Below are 24,838 nucleotides of genomic sequence, written 5' to 3' on the forward strand. Positions count from 1 at the left end.
TTCTTAGGGAAAGGCTGTCCAAAGATCTGGAGGAATTATGATAAACCCATTAAAAATAGTTTCCCTAAAATATGAAAGTAACAATATTCAAAGCATGTGCCCAGGATTGTTTGTATGGCAGTATATTTATATAATAAAGTTGTAGCCAAGAAGGGACCCAAGGAAGAGACAGGAAGTCGGGAAAACTAAATATGAAAAGGACAGTTGGGGGAAACCCTCACAGTTTGGGTCTAACTATTTAAGATCGTTTATATGATACTCTATAGAAGTGCCTTTTAAAATAATAGGCATATCTGCACCTTCATAATAATCTGAATATTTCAGCAGCAATCCATCACTTCTACTCCTATATTGCACATCTGATAATTTCTTCATACCTGGATTTTTCATTTAATTTGCTTATAGAAATCAATCTGTGTGCTTTCCAAAGACTCATATTTACATATGAAAAATATTTTAAAATGCTGTTAGCAAACTGCTACCAGGTTCACATCCATGTGTTATCATCATAACCCAAAATAAGATGTTTTTCTTATTTTCCAAATCATGCTGAATTATGTTTGGAAAGCCCAATGCTTCAGTATGTACATATGTAGTGTTTGTGTGTGCATGTGTATGTATGAAATGGATTTGCATGTGAAGTCATTTCTTTATGCCTTAAGTGGAAAAGGCAAAATCAATTCACGGAAGAAAAAAGAGAAAAGTGAAAATGTTCCAATAGTGCCTTCTTCACCTTTGCAAGACCCCCAAAATCTAGGTTTCCTATTTGAATTGGCCCCCCAACAAGGTAATTGTAGAAAAAAATAATAATACCACCTTCTATTCTCAATATAGGGCTTTATGTTTTTTAGAGATATTTCCCATATAGCATCTTATTAGTGTGGTACATATTGTGCCTAGAAAAATTCTATTCATATTAACACAATTGATAGTACAGTTTTCCATCTAGTGAAACTCTTTCCATTGTGTTGGGGGAGTTGTACCTTAAGAAATACTCAGGGTAATTAAGACTTGGCAGAAGAAAAATTGGAAAATTTGAAACTAGTACAGAAACATCTCTTGCCTGTTTAAATTCCAATGCCATATGGGAATCTGAATTATAAAAAGTAGACTGTAATTCTTGCAAAAATTTCTGCACTTTGTTTGCTTTGCCCTTTCCCACAGCAGTTAGAAATAGTGTGCTAAAGAGCGTCAATTTACTTGTTTACCACTTATTATGTCACTAATTGTTTATTACAGGAGTAGACCGTAGATTTCAGTTAACAAATTTTAAGTAAAAACAAATAAAATATCCTAGTAGCTTGGAAAACGTTTTTAAAGCTTGCAACAATATAAAAATATTTTTGCACCATTATTTTACTCAGCATTTCTTTGAAATGTGAACTGTAATAATACAATTAAGAGGTTCTAAATGTATGGAAATAATCTTTATCTGTTGAAAATTTGAGAGTTCTGGGTAACTGGGGCATGAACCTTAGAGTTTTTATTTTCTTTTAAGTATTAGATACAGTGAGAGAACTTTTGAGCAATTAAGAGCCAATGATTACATAATCTAATATGACATCTCCATTATTTTGGGTTCCCAAAGCACCAGCCCCAAATCTCTGAGTCACAACCATATGAATAAGTGCTAAATAAATTGATGAAAACTCATTGGAATGGAATACAATCGGGAAAATACTCTTGGTAAAGAGGAGATGAAGGCAGTTGTTTGGGGGATGATATCATTGATGTTCATTTCAACAGCACTGCCTAAGAGGTCAGTTGAAACAATCAAGGTTTAATGCTTGTCAGCCAAGGAGTTTAGCAATAAACAAAACAAGCAGAAAGTATGTAAAACTGACACCATGCTGTGGATTAGAATATGAAAAAAACAAAAGAGGACTTTACCTAATCTTTTCATCTTTCCTGAACTGACAGTGAGATTCCGAAATTTCTACAAGGTTAGTGACTGACTCCTCAACTTTTTAACATCAACATATCTATGTAGATGTTGTCTTTCAAATGTTAATCAATTGCTTACATCTGTACAACCCAAAGAGTGTTTTGTATCTTCTATGTTTAATTTTTGAAATTGTATTTTTAAGAATCAGTGCTTGAAAAATATCCATAATAAAAATTATAGAAAATCTTGGGTGAAAATGAGGGCAAAAATAAGTAATATAACTAGGTACCTGTTCTAATGTTTTAATGTATCACTACATATTTGATCCTGTTTTAATCAATCAAAACTTTTGAAAAAAAGATAAATAATATAGTTTTAATTGCCAAATACAGTGAAGAAATATCATTATTTTCAACTCCACTACTTTTAATAACATTTTAATCTGGGCTATGGTTAACATTGCTTTTGCTTTCTGCTTTGCAAGAAAGCTTGCCGGGTAATTCATATTATAAGAAATACGAAGGAAGATATTTCTAAAATGAACAGTTTTAAAGCCTTCAGCATGTAAATTTCTGGGATACAAATGCCAGCCTCTAATTGCAAATAACTTAAATCTATCTGAAAACATTTATTTATTTGAAAATACCTTGTTGATGAACTCCAAATATAAATATCATGAAGAAAATGTACTGTATTTCCATAAATATATTTTGGTATTTTAGAACTTCTGAATATGACTTTCTCACACAATAATTCTAAATTAGTTCGATTTTATTATATTTTAAAACTTAAATAAAAGTGTTTTGTTTAGAAATATATTTTCTTACATCCTTATCGCAATATTTGCTTTTGCATTTTTATTTCTATCTGTTATTAATTTATTAATTCAACAAACATTTACTGAAACAAACATTTACAAAAGCAATGTACTGAACACATATATTCTCATCATGTTCCTTATAATTTTAAGATAAATTGTTTGGTTTCCATTTTGATCCATTTTAATTTAGTCATTATCTGAATATTATATATCTACTCACATTTTTGTTTCTTTTTAACTTCAACTTTTGTATTATATATTAATTATGAACACATTTAAAATCAAGACAATTTTGAACCCAAATATTTTCATTATATTGAGAATTCAACTAAAAGAAAACACTTGATAATGAAAAAATGAAAAAAAGCCACAATACAAAAAGTCATTAACTATTTAAATAATCAGCCAAATAAAATCTAGTCTTAAGTTCCTTTGTATGGAGTTCAGAATGTTTGTACAGGTTTTGGGAGAAGATCCAAATATATTCCAACTGTGCTTTTAATTTATGAATTCAAATAACTCGTCCATATTTCCTTAGACGTTTTTAGAAAGCATATCTTTTCTATAAAAGAATAGTTCATTCTTTTGCTCGTTCATATGCATAGTACAAATTGCCTTATTTCCTGATGTACTATAATTGAAGAGAAGGAAGATAGGCGGTAAAGAACTAGGGTAACTTTTTGTAACACTGGTAAACTATTCTTAAAACAATTCAAAATTAAAAGTGCCTACGTTTGATAATACATCATGATGAAGCCACAAGCAACTCAGAGCCTCCTCCAAAAGAGAGACAAAGAGAAATAGAGTAGTTTTCACAGACACCTTCCAGCTTCCTCCAGTCCAAACTCCGAAACACTGGAAACCAGCCAAGGTAATGCCATTTGTGTGTGTGTGTGTGTGTGTGTGTGTGTGTGTGTGTGTGTGTGTGTGTTTTAAAAGAAAAGCCATAGGGACATACCAGGAAATTACAGGCTGGTTAGTTTTGATTCAGTTGTGGTTAAAATCTTCAGAAAGTATTTTAAGAAATCAAACAGAGAAAGAGCAGGAACTCAGTTTAGAAGGACCCATGTGGTTTCAGGAAAGGAATAACTTGCCTCACTAACTGGATGGAATTCTTTGAGGGTGGATTATCAAAATGAGGATCCCACTAAAATGGATGTTGAATCTAAGGAGCTTCAAAAGCCAACAATTCAGGAGAAATAATAAATGACCCCCCCAGCTGGCTTATCCATAAAATAGAGTAGTCCTTTCCTAATTGGCTTGCTTTTAATTAATGAAAACTTTTTACAGACTTCAGGAAAAATGCAAAGAAACACATCTTTAACATACAGTAGTACTTTAAAATATGGAAGAGCTATGATTACAGCAGCTAATAATTATAGTTAGCTATCATTATTGACTATTTGGCACAGAACTAAGCCCTTTGCACACATTATATCATTTAATCTTTTAAATGACTTTATGAAGTACAGAGTATTATTCTGAGTTGGCAGATGGGGAAACTGAGGGTATGAAAAGTTAAGGAATTTTCCCAAGGCCAAACAGCTACTCTCAGTGGAAGAGCTGGGATTCAAATCCAGAACTGTCAGACTCCAAAGACCATGCTCTTAGCCCCCATACATATCCTTCTTAGTGTGTCTCAGTAATTATGAAATTACACTCTTGGCTCACAATCACTAGAGTGCCTGCCCAGAGACATTTCCCTGTAGGACCAATGGCTGTGCTCAGTGATCTACTCACAACCATCTGGTTCCATTAATTACATTGCATTTAACATCCTCAGGTTAAATAGGGGGACAGCGGTCAAGGCAAGGAACAAAACTCACCAAGGAGGAATGCCCTGAGCTAATCAGCCACTGATTCCAAAGGAAATCCTGACTTTATTTGCAGTCCTGCGCCCCACCCAGAAATGGCTCAGTCTCTGGGGGAATCTCTTAGAACTGGACATCCAGAGATTATTCCTAATGTCCTTCTGCATGGTAAGGTAGGATAGCATTGGCTGATCTAGTACTAAAGTCTTTCATAGACTACATAGAAAATACAGAGAAAGAAAAGCAAAACATTCGCAATGGGTAACCCTATTGTAATTAATGTTAAGATTTTGGCATTTTTCTTTCTATTTTTTTCTGGGATTTGCTTCTTTACACAGCTGTAATCATTGTAAAAATGCACCCCTTTTTCAGTTAAGATAAATTATAATTTCTACTCATTATCACAATGTCCAGTCTATCATTATTACTGGTTTTGTGATATTTTATTGACTATCATAATTTTCTTAACCATTTCTCTATCATTGAGCATTTATTTCAATTTCTTTTCATAATAAACCATGTACTTTGCAGTATAGAATTCTCCATATTTTGGATAATTTTCTTAGCATGGATTTATTGAATTGGATTAATGTTTAAAAATGTTCCCATAACCTTGTATATTCAAAGTGAGCCCTATGGCCATTTAGACCTAGTTCTCCATTTAAAAAAGAAAAAATGGCTCCTGGTCAAATGAGCATGGAAATCACTGTGTATTAGATACAACTCTTGAAGATATTTAAGAACATAATAGCTAATTAAAGATGAAGGAGTTTTGTGAAAACTACTCTATTTAATATTGTTTAACCTACTGTCTCTCAAATTTATGTGATCTTATACCTTTGTTTAGCCTATCTCTTGTCCCCTAGAATAGATTGTTTATGAGATAGGGTGATATCTTGAAAGAGAACTAGAGGAACACTCAGAAAACCCAGTTTTTCATAAACTGCATAATAGAGTGAATTAGTTACAAACTCTGTGAGTATGTTTTCTTATCTATATCCTCAACAATACTATTCTGAGGATCTTATTATAAATTTTATATGAAACATAGTTATACATGAATATGTATATGCATTATTATTATTATTATTATTATTATTATTATTATTATTTTGAGACAGAGTTTCACTCTGTTGCCCAGGCTGGAGTACAGTGGCACGATCTCGGCTCACTGCAACCTCTGCCTCCCAGGTTCAAGTGATTCTCCTGCCTCAGACTCCCAAGTGGCTGGAATTACAGGCACGCGCGCCACCACACCCAGCTAACTTTTTTTTTTTTTTTTTTTTAGTAAAGATGGGATATCACCATGTTGGCCAAGCTGGTCTCAAACTCCTGACCTCAAGTGATCCACCCACCTCGGCCTCCCAAAGTTCTGGAATTGCAGGTGTGAGCTACCATGCCCAGCCTGCATTAGGCAGGAGAATTGCTTGAATCCGGGAGGCAGAGGTTGCAGTGAGCTGACATCGTGCCACTGCACTCCAGCCTGGCAACAGAACAAGACTCCGTCTCAAAAAAAAAAAAAAAAAAAAAAAAAGAATAAGATGAAGGATGAAGTATAGCTATTTATCATCAGTTTCACTGACATTTACCATTTACCTTCCTTTCATTGTAAGGAATTGGGAGAATGAATACTTATTAATTATATTTGAATTTTGACATCAAGAAGTCACTTAGAAATAAAATATGATCTAAAATATTTTGAAGCATCCAGTAACTAGGTTGCCCTATTATAGAGAAGGAGAATTTTTTATTTTTCCCTTTAAAAAGTGAGGCTAACTTAAGATTAAGTGTTCTAGGTAGGTGTCACTTTATATTCAACTGAATATGTGAAATGCCAACACTTTTTTTGGTTATTGCTGAGACAAGAATCTCGCATCTGCTATGTAACTTAACCGGTTAAGAAATCTCTGTGCCTATCCAAAGCCTTCTCACAGTAGGAGGCATCTAGATGCTTTCTGCACATACTGCATTAAAAAAAAAAAAAGTAATCTGTGGCAAACTTGACTCTTCCTTCATATGCTGGGGAACATGTGTTCCCCAAACATGGTGGAGAGAGGGACTTTTTGGATGTGCACCTCCTAAAATTTGTCTTGAATTGACAAGAGTTCCCTCTGAATTTTTAAAGTTGTGAGCGAATGACCATAGTATGGGAACATGCCTGCCATGTTATCCAGAAGCAAGAAAGGCCAGAGAAAGAGTTTGTATGAACTAACTTGAGTTTATAACTTACGGGGTCAGCTTTGCTGAATGCACCTGATCTGGTTAACTCCATTCCCACTCCCAGATTTCAAGACATAAACCCATAGGTGAGAAGGGTTTACTCAGAATGTGAGAAAAAGGAAATGAAAGATAGGAAATGATTTTCCTGTGATTGGGGCTTGGTACAAAAGGATGTTTCACTTTGAAACCAAGGTAGAATTCTAGGGGCCAGCCAGTCAATCACTCTCCAGAATTAAAGGGACAAAGAGACTGTCCTGGTTCAACTTCAGTATGAAGGATGGGAGGAGTGAGGGATAGACTGAATCCAGGAGAGGAATAAGTAGACCACCATTATGGTCAGCCATGGCAGGAGAGCAGAAGGCACTGGGTAGGGTAAAGAACATGTTCAAAGATCCACCAAAGACATCTCGACCTGGATACAGAACCCAGGAAGACCTAGGTACTTCCATTCGCTTTTATTGTCTACATATATTTTCTCTGCACCAGAGAATCTTTTCTTTACCCAGGAAATTCTTTACATAGTAATACATATTCTACCAATTGAAGATATATCACTGTTAAATGGAAAAATGCAGGACACCAAGTTATATAGAGCGAACAATAACAGTTATGTAAAAATGGTGCAGAAAGTTAATTTGAAAGAATGCATTACACATCTTCTTCACTCATCTTCCCCAAGCGGTAGAATTATGGTGGCTTTTGTAAGCTCTTTATATTTTTTTCCAAATTTTTAGTAATAATTTTTATAAGAAAAATTTATTTACAGAAGTAAATCAGGATTTATAAGGGTCCTCTTTAAAAATACCTTTAGCTGGGCATAGTGGCATGCAGCTGTTGTCCCAGCTACTCGGGAGGCTGAGGTAGGAGGATTTCTTGAGCCCAGGAGTTTGAGTCCAGTCTGGGCCACAGAGTGAGACTCATCTATAAAAACTTTAAACATTTTTAATACTTTCGCAAAGGTGGGGGAGGTAACTATTGATAATTTTAATGTTAATGGAAATTAGTTTAAAATATACTGTTCTCTAGTCTCCCAAGTTTGACCTTGCTAGAGGAATGCAAAGGCAAAAGGAATGGGAGAGAAAGGAGAAGTGAGCAGAGAGAGAAAGGGAAGTGAGCAGGACGAATGGCTGAGGTGGGTGGAGTGCTCTGGAGAAAGAAAAGGGCATCGAGCAAGTGTGATTCAGCCCCTGGGAAGACAGAGTAGAGGGGGGCAGACAGGTATGGAGAAATCAGGAGAGCGTCAAAGACTGAGACAAGAGTATCATGGAAATAAAATGAGTTTAGGGTTTGAAGTCAGACCAGCACTCTCTACCACAGTTGTGTGTCTTAGGACAAACTGTATTAATTTATACAATGAGAATAAAATTACCCATCTTACAGGTTGCCTTGTAAGATCAAATTAAAGATGATGATGTCTGGAAACTATACTCTGCTACTAGAATTTACCACTTCCTTTGAATGTTTGGTTGTAGTCCGCCCTCCTTTCTGCAGAATCACAGAATCCCAAGAACCAAATAGAAGAAAGGGCCAGAGAGTTCCTGAGCTTCTAGAACTCCAGTCTTTGCTAAAGTGGCTTCAAAGGGATGAGACTTATGTGGCTGCACAGGCTCTCAACCCCTACCTAGGAGAACCTGGAGGGCAAGAGGGCCTCTTACTGTCTAACCCATGATAGGGAGGGGTGTCTGTGAAATGATGAAATGAATGAATGAATGCATAAATGAATTAATGTTTATTCTTCCAGGTAAACTTTAAAATAATTTAACCTAAAATGGTTTCATCTTTTTAGATCAAAAGATCACCCTGAGATTTTATTTAAAATTGCAGTTGTAAAAGTTTCTGGTATGTTTTGATGGCCGTGTTGGAACTTCTCTGTAGAAAGGCCAGCTGTCTACCAACATGCTGCACAGGGTGTTGCAAATTAGTAAATTTGCTATGATCCAAAGCTTGGCTGTTAGAAAGCCCTGCATGAGTCTTACCAGTGCTTCCAGGCCAACTGCACTCAGGGGCACTGACTTGTGCCTTACAAACCCATTAAAAGAGAGCATGGGTGACTGGCCTGGCTTTGCCACATATTAGCTTTGAGCTTGAACAACTACTTGCCCTCACTAAGACTCAGTTTTCATCTCCGTAAAATGAAGATGATGCTCTACCTATTGTAGTTATTGTGAAGACTTGACAAGATAGAATAGTTCGACTATAGTAAGAATGTAATAAATAGAAATGTAATATTGATAATGATAAGGATGATAATAATAGTGACAATAACAGCCATGATTAGAATAGCCACTTGCTAATTTACTACAGTAAATATTACTGTCAGTTTTATGGGACAGACCCATCAGCGTTAACTGAAAGTTTTCTCCCTGTAGACAAATTGTACATAGGAAGGCAAACTGTCAGAAAGTTATGTAGTACCTCAAGTCTTAACTAGGGGAGTTAGTTTAAAGGTTTACAGTCCTGATGGCCTGATGCATCCCCCTGACCACATGGCTGTAACTCCCAGGTTACCCAGACCCTCCTATCCGTCTATCAGGAAATCTTTGCCCTGGACAATTTGGAATTAACACTGGTATTCTCTGCCTCTCTGATTTCTCTGATTCTTCTTTTTTTTTTTTTTTTTTTTTGGTGTTTTTTATTACTGAGTAATGCTCTCCTTTTTTTAATTTTATTATTATTATACTTTAAGTTTTAGGGTACATGTGCCCAATGTGCAGGTTTGTTACGTATGTATCCATGTGCCATGTTGGTGTGCTGCACCCATTAACTCGTCATTTAGCATTAGGTATATCACCTAATGCTATCCCTCCTCCCTCCCCCCACCCCACAACAGTCCCCGGAGTGTGATGTTCCCCTTCCTGTGTCCATGTGTTCTCATTGTTCAGTTCCCACCTATGAGTGAGAACATGCAGTGTTTGGTTTTTTGTCCTTGCCATAGTTTGCTGAGAATCATGATTTCCAGCTTCATCCATGTCCCTACAAAGGACATGAACTCATCATTTTTTATGGCTGCATAGTATTCCATGGTGTATATGTGCCACATTTTCTTAATCCAGTCTATCCTTGTTGGACATTTGGGTTGGTTCCAAGTCTTTGCTATTGTGAATAGTGCCACAATAAACATACGTGTGCATGTGTCTTTATAGCAGCATGATTTATACTCCTTTTGGTATATACCCAGTAATGGGATGGCTGGGTCAAATGGTATTTCTAGTTCTAGATCCCTGAGGAATCGCCACACTGACTTCCACAATGGTTGAACTAGATTACAGTCCCACCAACAGTGTAAAAGTGTTCCTATTTCTCTGCCTCCTCTCCAGCCCCTGTTGTTTCCTGACTTTCTAATGATCGCCATTCTAACTGGTGTGAGATTGTATCTCATTGTGGTTTTGATTTGCATTTCTCTGATGGTCAGTGATGATGAGCATTTTTTCATGTGTTTTTTGGCTGCATAAATGTCTTCTTTTGAGAAGTGTCTGTTCATGTCCTTCACCCACTTTTTGATGGGGTCATTTGTTTTTTTCTTGTAAATTTGTTGGAGTTCATTGTGGATTCTGGATATTAGCCCTCTGTCAGATGAGTACGTTGCAAAAATTTTCTCCCATTTTGTAGGTTGCCTGTTCACTCTGATGGTAGTTTCTTTTGCTGTGCAGAACCTCTTTAGTTTAATTAGATCCCATTTGTCAATTTTGGCTTTTGTTGCCATTGCTTTTGGTGTTTTAGACATGAAGTCCTTTCCCATGCCTATGTCCTGAATGGTAATGCCTAGGTTTTCTTCTAGGGTTTTTATGGTTTTAGGTCTAACATGTAAGTCTTTAATCCATCTTGAATTAATTTTTGTATAAGGTGTAAGGAAGGGATCCAGTTTCAGCTTTCTACATATGGCTGGCCAGTTTTCCCAGCACCATTTATTAAATAGGGAATCCTTTCTCCATTGCTTGTTTTTGTCAGGTTTGTCAAAGATCAGATAGTTGTAGATATGCAGCGTTATTTCTGAGGGCTCTGTTCTGCTCCATTGATCTATATCTCTGTTTTGGTACCAGTACCATGCTGTTTTGGTTACTGTAGCCTTGTAGTATAGTTTGAAGTCAGGTAGTGTGATGCCTCCAGCTTTGTTCTTTTGGCTTAGGATTGACTTGGCGATGCAGGCTCTTTTTTGGTTCCATATGAACTTTAAAGTAGTTTTTTCCAATTCTGTGAAGAAAGTTATTGGTAGCTTGATGGGGATGGCATTGAATCTATAAATTACCTTGGGCAGTATGGCCATTTTCACAATATTGATTCTTCCAACCCATGAGCATGGAATGTTCTTCCATTTGTTTGTACCCTCTTTTATTTCATTGAGCAGTGGTTTGTAGTTCTCCTTGAAGAGGTCCTTCATGTCCCTTGTAAGTTAGATTCCTAGGTATTTTATTCTTTGAAGCAATTGTGAATGGGAGTTCACTCACGATTTGGCTCTCTGTCTGTTATTGTTGTATAAGAATGCTTTTGATTTTTGTACATTGATTTTGTATCCTGAGACTTTGCTGAAGTTGCTTATCAGCTTAAAGAGATTTTGGGCTGAGACAATGGGGTTTTCTAGATATACGATCATGTCATCTGCAATCAGGGACAATTTGACTTCCTCTTTTCCTAATTGAATACCCTTTATTTTCTTCTCCTGCCTGATTGCCCTGGCCAGAACTTCCAACACTATGTTGAATAAGAGTGGTGAGAGACGGCACCCCTATCTTGTGCCAGTTTTCAAAGGGAATGTTTCCAGTTTTATTGGCTGTGGGTTTTTCATAGATAGCTCTTATTATTTTGAGATACGTCTCATCAATACCTAATTTATTGAGAGCTTTTAGCATGAAGTGTTGTTGAATTTTGTCAAAGGCCTTTTCTGCATCTATTGAGACAGTCGTGTGGTTTTTGTCCTTGGTTCTGTTTATATGCTGGATTACATTTATTGATTTGCGTATGTTGAACCAGCCTTGCATCCCAGGGATGAAGCCCACTTGATCATAGTGGATAAGCTTTTTGATGTGCTGCTGGATTCAGTTTGCCAGTATTTTATTGAGGATTTTTGCATCAATGTTCATCAAGGATATTGGTCTAAAATTCTGTTTTTTGGTTGTGTCTCTGCCCAGCTTTGGTATGAGGATGATGCTGGCCTCACAAAACGAGTTAGGGAGGATTCCCTCTTTTTCTGTTGATTGGAATAGTTTCAGAAGGAATGGTACCAGTTCCTCCTTGTACCTCTGGTGGAATTCGGCTGTGAATCCATCTGGTCCTGGACTCTTTTTGGTTGGTAAGCTATTGATTATTGCCACAATTTCAGAGCCTGTTATTGGTCTATTCAGAGATTCAACTTCTTCTTGGTTTAGTCTTGGGAGGGTGTATGTGTCGAGGAATTTATCCATTTCTTCTAGATTTTCTAGTTTATTTGCATAGAGATATTTGTAATATTTTCTGATGGTAGTTTGTATTTCTGCGGGATTGGTGGTGATATCCCCTTTATCATTTTTTATTGCACCTATTTGATTCTTCTCTCTTTTCTTCTTTATTATCTTGCTAGCGGTCTATCAATTTTGTTGATCTTTTCAAAAAACCAGCTCCTGGATTCATTAATTTTTTGAAGGGTTTTTTTGTCTCTATTTCCTTCAGTTCTGCTCTGATTTTAGTTATTTCTTGCCTTCTGCTAGCTTTTGAATGTGTTTGCTCTTGCTTTTCTAGTTCTTTTAATTGTGATGTTAGGGTGTCGATTTTGGATCTTTCCTGCTTTCTCTTGTGGGCATTTAGTTCTATAAATTTCCCTCTACACACTGCTTTGAATGTGTCCCAGAGATTCTGGTATGTTGTGTCTTTGTTCGTTATGTACGCAGTAGTCATTCAGGAGCAGGTGTTCAGTTTCCATGTAGTTGAGTGGTTTTGAGTGAGTTTCTTAATCCTGAGTTCTAGTTTGATTGCACTGTGGTCTGAGAGACAGTTTGTTATAATTTCTGTTCTTTTACATTTGCTGAGGAGAGCTTTACTTCCAACTATGTGGTCAATTTTGGAATAGGTGTGGTGTGGTGCTGAAAAAAATGTATATTCTGTTGATTTGGGGTGGAGAGTTCTGTAGATGTCTATTAGGTCCACTTTGTGCAGAGCTGAGTTCAATTCCTGGGTATCCTTGTTAACTTTCTGTCTCGTTGATCTTTCTAATGTGGACAGTGGGTTGTTAAAATCTCCCATTATTATTGTGTGGGAGTCTAAGTCTCTTTGTAGGTCACTCAGGACTTGCTTTATGAATCTGGGTGCTCCTGTGTTGGGTGCATATATATTTAGGATAGTTAGCTCTTCTTGTTGAATTGATCCCTTTACCATTATGTAATGGCCTTCTTTGTCTCTTTTGATCTTTGTTGGTTTAAGGTCTGTCTTATCAGAGACTAGGATTGCAACCCCTGCCTTTTTTTGTTTTCCATTTGCTTGGTAGATCTTCCTCCATCCTTTTATTTTGAGCCTATGTGTGTCTCTGCACGTGAGATGGGTTTCCTGAATACAGCACACTGATGGGTCTTGACTCTTTATCCAATTTGCCAGTCTGTGTCTTTTAATTGGAGCATTTAGTCCATTTAGATTTAAAGTTAATATCGTTATGTGTGAATTTGATCCTGTCATTATGATGCTAGTTGGTTATTTTGCTCGTTAGTTGATGCAGTTTCTTCCTAGCCTCGACGGTCTTTACAATTTGGCATGATTTTGCAGCGGCTGATACCAGTTTTTCCTTTCCATATTTAGTGCTTCCTTCAGGAGCTCTTTTAGGGCAGGCCTGGTGGTGACAAAATCTCTCAGCATTTGCTTGTCTGTAAAGGATTTTATTTCTCCTTCACTTATGAAGCTTAGTTTGGCTGGATATGGAATTCTGGGTTGAAAATTCTTTTCTTTAAGAATGTTGAATATTGGCCCCCACTCTCTTCTGGCTTATAGAGTTTCTGCGGAGAGATCCGCTGTTAGTCTTATGGGCTTACCTTTGTGGGTAACCCGACCTTTCTCTCTGGCTGTAACTCATAACATTTTTTCCTTCATTTCAACTTTGGTGAATCTGACAATTATGTGTCTTAGAGTTGCTCTTCTCGAGGAGTATCTTTGTGGCGTTTTCTGTATTTCCTGAATCTGAATGTTGGCCTGCCTTGCTAGATTGGGGAAGTTCTCCTGGATAATATCTTGCAGAGTGTTTTCCAGCTTGGTTCCATTCTCCCTGTCACTTTCAGGTACACCAATCAGACGTAGATTTGGTCTTTTCACATAGTCCCATATTTATTGGAGGCTTTGTTCGTTTCTTTTTATTCTTTTTTCTCTAAACTTCCCTTCTCACTTCATTTCATTCATTTCATCTTCCATCACTGATACCTTTTCTTCCAGTCGATCGCATCAGCTCCTGAGGCTTCTGCATTCTTCACGTAGTTCTCAAGCCTTGGCTTTCAGCTCCATCAGCTCCTTTAAGCACTTCTGTGTATTGGTTATTCTAGTTATACATTTGTCTAATTTTTTTTTGAAGTTTTTAACTTCTTTGCCATTGGTTTGAATTTCCTCCTGTAGCTCGGAGTAGTTTGATCATCTGAAGCCTTTTCTCTCAACTTGTCAAAGTCGTTCTCCATCCAGCTTTGTTCCATTGCTGGTGAGGAACTGTGTTCCTTTGGAGGAGGAGAGGCGCTCTGCTTTTTAGAGTTTCCAGTTTTTCTGCTCTGTTTTTTCCCCATCTTTGTGGTTTTATCTACTTTTGGTCTTTGATGATGGTGAGGTACAGATGGGTTTTTGGTGTAGATGTCCTTTCTGCTTGTTAGTTTTCCTTCTAACAGACAGGACCTAAGCTGCAGGTCTGTTGGAGTTTGCTAGAGGTCCACTCCCGACCCTCTTTGCCTGGGTGTCAGCAGCGGTGGCTGCAGAACAGCGGATTTTCGTGAACCATGAATGCTGCTGCCTGATCGTTCCCCTGGAAGTTTTGTCTCAGAGGAGTACCCGGCCGCGTGAGGTGTCAGTCTGCCCCTACTGGGGGAGTGCCTCCCAGTTAGGCTGTTCTGGGGTCAGGGACCCACTTGAGGAGGCAGTCTGCCCGTTCTCAGATCTCCAGCTGCGTGCTGGGAGAACCACTACTCTCTTCAAAGCTGTCAGACAGGGACATTTAAGTCTGCAGAGGTTACTGCTGTCTTTTTGTTTGTCTGTGCCCTGCCCCCAGAGGTGGAGCCTACAGAGGCAGGCAGGCCTCCTTGAGCTGTGGTGGGCTCCACCCAGTTCAAGCTTCCCAGCTGCTTTGTTTACCTAAGCATGCCTGGGCAATGGCAGGCACCCCTCCCCCAGCCTCGCTGCCACCTTGCAGTTTGATCTCAGACTGCTGTGCTAGCCATCAGTGAGACTCCGTGGGCGTAGGACCCTCCGAGCCAGGTGCGGGATATAATCTCCTGGTGTGCCGTTTTTTAAGCCCATCGGAAAAGCGCAGTATTATGGTGGGAGTGACCCAATTTTCCAGGTGCCGTCTGTCACCTCTTTCTTTGACTAGGAAAAGGAACTCCCTGACCCCTTGCACTTCCCGAGTTAGGCAATGCCTCACCCTGCTTCAGCTCGTGCACGGTGCACTGCACCCACTGTCCTGCACCCACTGTCTGGCACTCCCTAGTGAGATGAACCCGGTACCTCAGATGGAAATGCAGAAATCACCCATCTTCTGCGTTGCTCACACTGGGAGCTGTAGACCGGAGCTGTTCCTATTCGGCCATCCTCTTCTTACTGGACTCTTAGTTCTTTAATCATCATTTCCTCCACTCCACCTCAGCCATTGCCTCCCTTGAACCTTGTCATCACTGAAGCCCTCATCACCTCCAAAGTCTTGAGATCTCCTGTTCTCTAACCTTGGAAATTTCCTATCCTTATCTCTTACTCTTAATCCAATATCCTCCTACATAATTTCTTCAACCACATTATAAATCCTAGTCCATAGATCCCAACACTTTCTATTCATTGTCCTCTTCTGCTATTTGTTTGGCTTAGGTTCCATGATCCAATCAGTATTATCGTTTCTCTGCTCACTCTTGATTCCCCTTGCTTTTCTCTCCTTCCATCACAATCATTTTGCAAAACCCCTCCCAGGATGAACTCAGTGATCCATCATTTTCATTTCTATTCCTGAGCAGCTACACATAAATGGAGAAACTCACACAATTAGACTGATTTCATTTAAAATTAACAATCTCAACATTTTCAACAAGTTCTCACCACTGGCAGAGTCCTACCATATTACCTCAGTAAGCTTGCTCCCCCACTCTCTGACATAAGATAACTCTTACGTCATCTTCCCTATCCAAACCTCCTGCCTCTTTCCTGCCTTTTCTCTGTTGATGACTTTGCCTCATGCTTCACTTGAAAAAATTGAAACATTTTCTTAACACCATCAAGATGTCTCTGTTTCTGGCACCCAGCCTCTTCCTGTTGTTCTTAGTTATGAAACTAAGAAATTCCCTCTCCTTCTATCAAGATCCAGTCATTGGCACATTCTTTTGTTCTTATCCCATGTTGACTTCTGGAGAACTTTAGTTTCCTCAGCCCCATATCTTCACTGTCTCCTTCTCTACTGGATCATTCCATCAGCCTGCAAGCATAACATCTCTTGACTTTACATATATGCATACCTTGACCTCATACCCCCTTGCATCCACTCACCCACTGAACAACTCAGAGCTCTGGTTCTGCTTTACAACCAAACTTCCAGAAACAGTTGTCCATAAAGTGGTTTCTCTATTGACACTGCCCTCCTATTTTCCACCTCCACACTCCACCATAATTGCTCTTCTTACTGTTACCTACAACTGCCAATTCTTGGCTTTTTGCCCTTTTTGGTTTCTTAGTTCTCTAGCTTCACACTATATATTTTTCCCTACCTTTTTAGCCACTTTGCTATCTCTTTCTGCTGGCATCTCTCCCTGTACCCATTGGTAAGCATTGGAGTCTCTAGCATGATCTCGGACTCAATTCTCATGTTTCTCAAAACCTTCACCCATGGTGATTCATCTCTTCCCATGCAATTAACTACTATTTGTATGTTATGCACACCTGCATCTGTAACTCTAGCCAAATTTCTCTTCTAGGGAGAGAATGTGTGTATTGAACTACCTTCTTGACCTCTCAAGAGGCATCTCAAAGTTGACATAACACTGTTAATATTCTGTCCACCTTAAGTAAAAACCATTTATCACCCAGTCTTCTCTATCTCTGTAAGTGACACCATCAACCACCCAGTTGCTCAAACTAAAATCCACAGCATTATCTTAATGTACCTCCTTATTCAGTCTCATATCTAATCTTTCAACCCATGAGGTTTCAATATCCAAGATACATCTCAAATCTATCTATTTTTCTTCACTCTGCCAACACTTTAATCTGAGTCACTATTGGGTTTTATCTGGACTATTGTGAGAGTTTCCTTACTAGTCTTCTGATTTCCAATCTGGCAAAATCATAGAGCTCCTCTACTTAAAACCTTTTAAAATCTTCCCATTGCATTTTAATGAAGACATAAACTTGTTATCTCTACCTCCAAAGCCCTGGATGGCCTGGCCCATGCCCTGCCTCACACACCTCATCATGGGCTACTCTGCACATCCACTGCTAATTTCCCTGCTGGGCTCATCTCCTTTCAGTTCTTGGAACATGCGCAGCCTCTTATGTCTTAGGACCTTCACAGACACACACACACACACACGCGTGCGCACACACACACACACACTACATTTTCCCTGCTTCTCTTGTGTATGACTCTTGCCTTTGAGGTCTTTGCTCAAATGTCACTTCCACAGAGAGTCCTTCATCACCTACTTATGAAAGTGTTCTCAATTGTGTTTCTATAACTACACTGGGTTTTATTCTTCATAGTAGTCATGAAAATTTATAGTTACATTTTTATCTGTTTGTATTTCTTTTTCTCTTTCTTTCCCCATAGGCTGTGAGCTCAAGGGGCAAAGCTGAGCCCCATTTTGGGCACCAATTTATACCTGGTGCAGAGAGAAATGCTAGGACCATTTCACTCCTCTGTACCTTACCTCTGCTCTCATTGCTGCCTCTACCCAGTGTTGTGAGTGATACCTGCAGCCTTTACTGATGTTTCCCTCTGCTGCTGAGGAAGGCTGGGACAGAAATTGAAGCTCATAAAAATATTCACTGAATGAATGAATGAATAGATGAATACCAGCGGCCCATACATTTTCAGAACTTCCGTTCTCATTGAAATTCTATTGTTAACATTACCGCATTTGTGTCATTGGGAATCGACTAAGGGAGATGTGTGTAAAGTCTGGCAAGCTTGACTTTGGCAATGCCCTCTTTTCCTTCCAAACCCCTTTTTCCATCTGGCATGGAGCGGTTTCCCTGGACCTCCACTTCCACTCCAGGGATATATTTTCTTCTTTGCCCCTAGCTCTTCTAAGGAGTTAATTTTACCACTTACATATGCTCTAGCCAGTTGGATTTCTCTTCACTTTCTAGAAATGGGTGAGGCCATTTCATAGTCTGTACCTGCCTCCACCCCAAGCTGTGAGTGACATTTGAAGCCCCTGCTGATGATGTCCCCTTCTGCTGAGGAGCAGGTACAGAGGATGGCAGTTTCATCACCACTAGAGCCATAGGTGCTAGAAGCCATGGGCACCTCTGGGTGCCAAAGCTAAACTGGGCTCTCCGGAGCCCTTAACATCCAGAAGCCACATGGAGTAGGGTAGGGGAAGTGCTCCTCTCCCCTTCTGCGTTACATTCTGTTAGCTGGATGTCAAAGCAACATATCTTCTCAGTACTGCCACAACATTTCAGTGAGTACAACTAATTTGTATTAATAAACACATGAACTGAAAGTGTAATCACATTATGAAGTACTGCACAACATTTTTGGCAACTGTTTGGAAAGAAAGAAAAGCGGGGTGTGGGGGCGGAATTAATGTTTACATGGTACATGCCAATCTAAGCATGGCCCAGAGCATCATGGAAGGAATTCGTGTTGCCAACTGATGTTTTATTCTGACCCCATCTTTGAAGGAATCAAATAGCAACCATTGGTTATGTCTGCACATTCTTCAGTAGGATTATAATAAAAATACTTAGTTAATGCTAAGTTCCCCAAAGAATCTTTAATCTTTATTTAAAAATTGATCAATACATTACTCGTACTATGAAATGCTTTATCAAGGAGATTTTAGCAAAACATCTCTTTTCCTTTTTATTTTTAATTCTTGTTTTGTTTTGTTTTTAATAACCAACCCCCCCCCCCTCTCTTAGACTCAGAGAGAGGCTCCCCAGGGCTAGACTAGAAGATAAACCTAAATTCCTGACACCATTATGTACTCAGAATTATCTTCCCGCCCTGCCTTCAAAACACTGGGGTGGCTTCTTAGGCCACACTTGGCTCTCCTGTAGGACTGATTCTCTTCCAGAAGTGTCTGTGTAACCAGCTTTCAGGCACCCACTCCTCCAGTCCTCATGCATAAATGTGCCCTGTCACAACTTAGTCTCAAGCTGGAGTCTCCACTATGCTGACTTATATAATGAATACCTAAAAAATAAAGAGTATATAAGTGATTGAATGAGATGAAGAATTAATTCACCTGGCAGTAGAAAAGCCATTGCTTGCTCACTGTTTGATTTGGAGAAAAAAGTGTTCTGTCATTCCAGGTAATAGAAGACAAACTTCAGTTAGAAAAGGATAAAGGGAAAGCAAAATCTCCCAAGGAGAAAAAGGCTCCAAGTGCCAAGCCTGCCAAAGGAAAGGGAAAGGATCAGCCTGAGGCCAACGCACCAGTGAAAAAGACCACCCAGTTAAAGCGGAGAGGAGAAGATGACAATACCAATCGTTACATTGGTCAGTAAGGTGCTGCTGCTGGTGATGCCTTTCACGAGTGAAACACAGTGGTAATAAAATCAGACCAGTTAATTTGGTGACTCACATAGAGTGCATAGTTTCCTGACCCCAATTCCCCCACAATCATTTTGCCCTAGAGACACTAGAATTTTCCTGCCTCACAACCTGTGAGGCAATTGGAGCAGTCATCCCAATAACTAGCTTAGTCTTTCCCAGCCTTTTCTCTCATTAGAAGCATAAATCACTTACTCCCATGGCACCCTGAGAGAAAAAGATTTCTATTTGCAATTCATGTGTGTCTGTAAGCAAATTTTTCTTGAGACAGGGTCTTCCTCTGTCACCCAGGCTAGAGTGCAGTGGCACAATCATGGCTTATACTACAGCTTCAAAATCCCAGTCTCAAGCCATCCTTTCACCTCAGCCTCCCCAGTAGCTGGGACTATAGGCACATGACCATGCCCAACTTATTTACTTATTAATTTATTTCATAGAGACAGGATCTCTCTATGTTGCCAAGAGTGGCCTTGAACACCTGGCCTCAAGTGACTCTCCCTCCTCAGCCTCCCAAAGTGCTGAGATTACAGGCATGAGACACTACACCTGGCTCTCTTAAATAAATATTTATTAAGCATGTGTCTTGCTAGGTGCATTTACACAGTGCAAATAAAGGCTGAGATAGCCAGTTGACTGTGCCACCAAGGAGCTTACTATCTTGTTGGGCACATACAGGAAAGTCAGACATAATTATAAAGCAAATAAAAAGTGATTATGGTCATGAGTGAAACACAGTGGTAATAAAATCAGATCAGTTAATTTGGTGACTCACATAGAGCACATAGTTTCCTGACCTCAACTCCCCCACAATCATTTTGCCCTAGATAGAGACACTAGAATTTTTCTTTCATTTTAGTTTCTTAATATAAAAATGATTCATCCTAGGCAGCTATAAGTAATTCATTCCTGCCTTCCCTTGAGTGCAAATGAGCTACTTGTTGTTATCTGCATATTTAAATGAGATAGCAGAGGGCTTTCCCATCCTTTACCAGTTGACTCCCTTCATGCATCTCTGCTCTAAATCTAGTAGACTTGGAAGAAGTGATATTATGAAGTCCATGGACAATATCAACATTGATTAGTTTAGTGATAGAAGAAAATTCATTACTTAAAAATGAAAAGTTGTGCCTCTGTTGCACTATTTATATATTGATCTTAATGGGCTTTTGTGAAATGTAGTGCTTTTTTGTACCATGTGCTATCAGTACTAAAGTATAACAATTATTCTTACCCTGCAGAATGTCGCATTCTAAAATAAACTCATGTCTTAATATTAATAAAATAGTATAACTAGGGCCAAATAAAGGAGAAAAATGTTAGGAAAGTGCAGACTATGTATTTTAAATTTTTAATGCAATAAATACATAGTTGCTACATAATCCATACTCGGGATTCACACCCATTGACATACGTGCATACAACACTTTTTAAGGGAGCATATCCATATTCATTATTTCCCTCTCCTGTAAACACCTCTAGTTATAAAATACCACAAAGCTGTAGTTATTTGTAATTCAGGAGTAAAGCCAGATGTTGCTCAAAAGAGATTAGAACCCGAAAAAGTTACAGGCTAAACTCTTAACAAAAACCCAAGCACACATTTTCTATGACCACAAGCTCCATATAGGTTCGTCCTTCTATTACGCCTATGTCGCATTTGCAAAAGTGATTTAATATTTTGTAAAATAGTCACAGCCTTCTTACTGGAAGGACAATAATGAAAAACAGTCAACATGACTGCATTCCAGCCAACTGGATCATTTTTGGCAAGCCAGAGGGATTATAAATGCATGCGTGATGTATATAGCCATTGAACTGGCTGAGTGCAACCTGCTCTCTTTTACAATGATGGCTGCTCTTCTTTATGGTGTTTTGAACAGACGATGAGCCAGATGATGGTGCCCAACATTACATTATAGTTGTGGGCTTCAACAGTCCTCAGCTATTAGCAATTATGGCTGAGCTTGGCATTCCTATAACCAGCGTGATTAAAATATCTTCAGAGAATTATGAACCTCTGCAGACACACCTGGCAGCAGTTAACCAGCAGCAGGAAGTTCTTCTTCAGCCAGCAGGTATGCAGTCTGCTACACAACTTACTGAGTTCTTCAATATTACCCACTGTCCTTAAAGTACAAATATAATTTTCTGTCCAAAACATAGTCTTACAATTCGTACATTATTAAATCTTTTCAAGACTTTGATTTGCTATTTACTCTGCTTGCACCAGCCAGGTGTTGTAAATTTTGCAAATTAAAATCATACCCTGTATTTATACCCCTGTGTAGCCACAGAAAACAGACTGCAGGTCAGAAGACTTGGTTATCCAACTACCTTTTCTGGAGCATTTGATCTATAAGTTTTACCTAAAGGATGTGCTGGATGAATCACTGTTAATAATCTGTTCTTGCAGAAGTCATAGTCACCACGTAGCCCAAGGGAGGTCACAGCCTTAGATTCTTGCCCTGTTCTGCTATTGGCTTATTATGAGAAATCACTGGGGTGCTATCTTCCTAGCCTTAGACTAGCAAGTTGTGGGATGAAGTTCCAATCATGCTATCATTTAGCCATTTTGAGCCTTGAGGTCTTCATCTAAGAAGATTATCTTAGATGACTTCTGTGGAAGGGGAGCAAAAAGCCACTGTATACTTTAGGAAATAGAACTAGAATTTGGTGTAAGATTGTGTTACTGGATGCCCAAGTTTTTTCTGCCATGTGCTGTTGCTTTTATTGTTATTTATTAATAATATCATTTGCACAGTGTTTTGTATCTTACTCAGCCACATCCTAATTTTTATAACACTACATTTTTAAATTGCTGCTCTATAAAGTTAGAAATAGCTACCCTTGATAATACTAATAGATCTCATATATTGGGCACATGTCTTGGGACTAGGCTCAATGCTAAGGGCATTAAGTACATTGATTCATGTGGTTTTCACAACAAGCCTAGGAAGTATGTTTTATTGTTTCTATTTTACAAAAATGGACTCTCAGTCTAGAGGCAGCTATTAAGTTAAAAAGTTGAGGTTCAAACCTAGGCTATTCTTGATTATCTCAAAGGATAGTTATAATACTAAATGGTTTATTATTGAAGTGAGAAAATGCTGCATAAGCTCCAAACACAGTCTCTCTGTAAAAATATTTAATATATAAAAATAAAATAATAAAAAATAGACTTTATAATAGAATAATGAGATCTTAGTAGTAGAAACTACTATTTAATTATAGATGTAATAAGCGTAAATATTTCAGGCAAATTTTTAAGCATAATTTTATGAAAATCTGTCATTATTTTACAGTAAAAGTACAAATACCCAGAGAAGCCTCTTGCTATTTAATGTGACCAAAAGGTAACTGAAACATACAACATTGATCCGCTCTGTTTTCAGCAATATAAGAAGGAGAACCAGATAAACTGTATTTGTAATCAGTTATGTAGCAGACACTAAGTTGATTTAAAAAGTGATTTGGCAGAAAAACTGGTCTTATGTAGATTGTCATCTAAGAGTGATGGAAATCTTGAACATATTTAGCTCTCAAAATGTGTGACCTAGTCATAATCTTTCTGGGCCTCAACTATAAAATGAAGGCATGAGATAAGTTCATATTTAAAATGAATCTCAGAAGTAAAGTTCTCTGATTTCATAATAGTATACTCCGACTTCAAAAATTTATCAAAATTATATTCCTTTATTTACATTTTCTGGTACTGTACAGATATCTTGCAATGTATATGACTCACCATGTCCACTTAAAGTGGGAAAACATTTAACACTCTCATTTTGTAATATAAACTGTTGCTCTTATTAGATCTAGAAGCAGAAAAATTGAAGAAAGAAAATGCCATAAAAGAGCTTAAAACTTTCTGGAAGTACTTGGAACCAGTCCTGAATAATGAGAAACCTGAAACAAATCTCTTTGATGTTGCTCGACTTGAATACATGGTCAAAGCAGCTGATTTTCCTTCTGACTGGTCAAATGGCGAGATAATGGTTAGTACACACATTACTGAGAGTGCATGGTTTTAACATGTGACAACAATGGTTCTATTTGCTCTATTTATTCATGACATAGATAGTTACTGATGCCGATTACAAGGCATTGAGCTAGGCTCTTTTATCTTCAGGATAATGATAATATTGAATGCTCAGTGATGGTTATAGTCTGATTCATTAGCTTTTAATGTGTGAATTAACAACAAATAATAAGATGTAGTAGATGAGGATCAAAAGGATGGTGATTCTTTTATTTGGTGACACGTGGCTTTGTTTTAAAACTCAACAATGTTCTAGACAGTAATTAGAATCTTCGTATGTATTAATTTTAAAATACTAAATTTTATAGTTTGTTGAATTACATGTCTGACTTTTTATGTTTCAGTTCATACATTGTTTTTCTAAGCCCTTGCTTTTATTCCCTTTTTTTTGAGACAGTCTTGCTCTGTCGCCCAGGCTTGAGTGCAGTGGTGTGATCTCACTGCAACCTCCACCTCCTGGGTTCAAGTGATTCTCCTGCCTCAGCCTCCCATGTAGCTGGGACTACAGGCACGTGCCACCATGCCCAGCTAATTTTTGTATTTTTAGTAGAGATGGGGTTTCACCATGTTGGCCAGGCTGGTCTGAAACTCCTGACCTCAGGTGATCCACCCGCCTTGGCCTCCCGAAGTGCTAGGATTACAGGCGTGAGCCACCATGGCTGGCCCCATAATCTTATTTTTAATATATTTGGCCAAGAAGGTCTATCCTAATAGGATGACTTGACTTTGGCCCTGTAGTTATCAGGCATTTCCCAAGAGTGGGGTTTACTGGCCCCTGCTATTGAGGAGTTTGCAGAGAGGCAAGACTAAAACCGTGAAACAGAGAAGCAGTGGTCAAGGACCCACATATCTGGTGCTCGGTTATGTGAAACACACTCTAAGTTTCCTACTAATTCAGACAAAGAAAAAAGTGGAATGGTTGGAAAAGTAGTGAATGACAGATGCATGAGGGCTTTTTAACGAAACGGAAGGTCAAATGACTACTTATTGAAGATGTTGTGGAAAGTATTCAAGCATCCCTCTGCTACAGAAAATCTCTCAGGTCTCTTTCTAGTTGACCCCTTATTCCAACTAACAGGGGCCTGGGAGTGTTGAATACCCGCAGGATGATATATTTCAGCGTTAAGGGAGCTGAAATGAAAGCAAAGTCCTAGGG

At 38.5% G+C, this 24,838-nt stretch overlaps 1 protein-coding gene across 5 annotated transcripts in view; it reads left to right on the forward strand.

Moving 5' to 3' along the window:
* The window catches only part of SPAG17 (sperm associated antigen 17), a 238,684-nt gene that overhangs the window by 70,289 nt on the left and 143,557 nt on the right, over nt 1-24,838 (forward strand). For all 5 annotated transcript variants that reach the window (XM_032154861.2, XM_058439406.1, XM_058439405.1 and 2 more), the window contains exons 5-7: nt 19,403-19,589; nt 21,524-21,718; nt 23,457-23,638. In XM_032154861.2, the coding sequence (XP_032010752.1) occupies nt 19,403-19,589; nt 21,524-21,718; nt 23,457-23,638 (564 nt within the window). The remainder of the gene's footprint in view (nt 1-19,402; nt 19,590-21,523; nt 21,719-23,456; nt 23,639-24,838) is intronic.

This window comes from Hylobates moloch, unplaced genomic scaffold (genome assembly GCF_009828535.3).
Source record: "Hylobates moloch isolate HMO894 unplaced genomic scaffold, HMol_V3 SCAFFOLD_5, whole genome shotgun sequence".
Classification (NCBI taxonomy): domain Eukaryota; kingdom Metazoa; phylum Chordata; class Mammalia; order Primates; family Hylobatidae; genus Hylobates; species Hylobates moloch.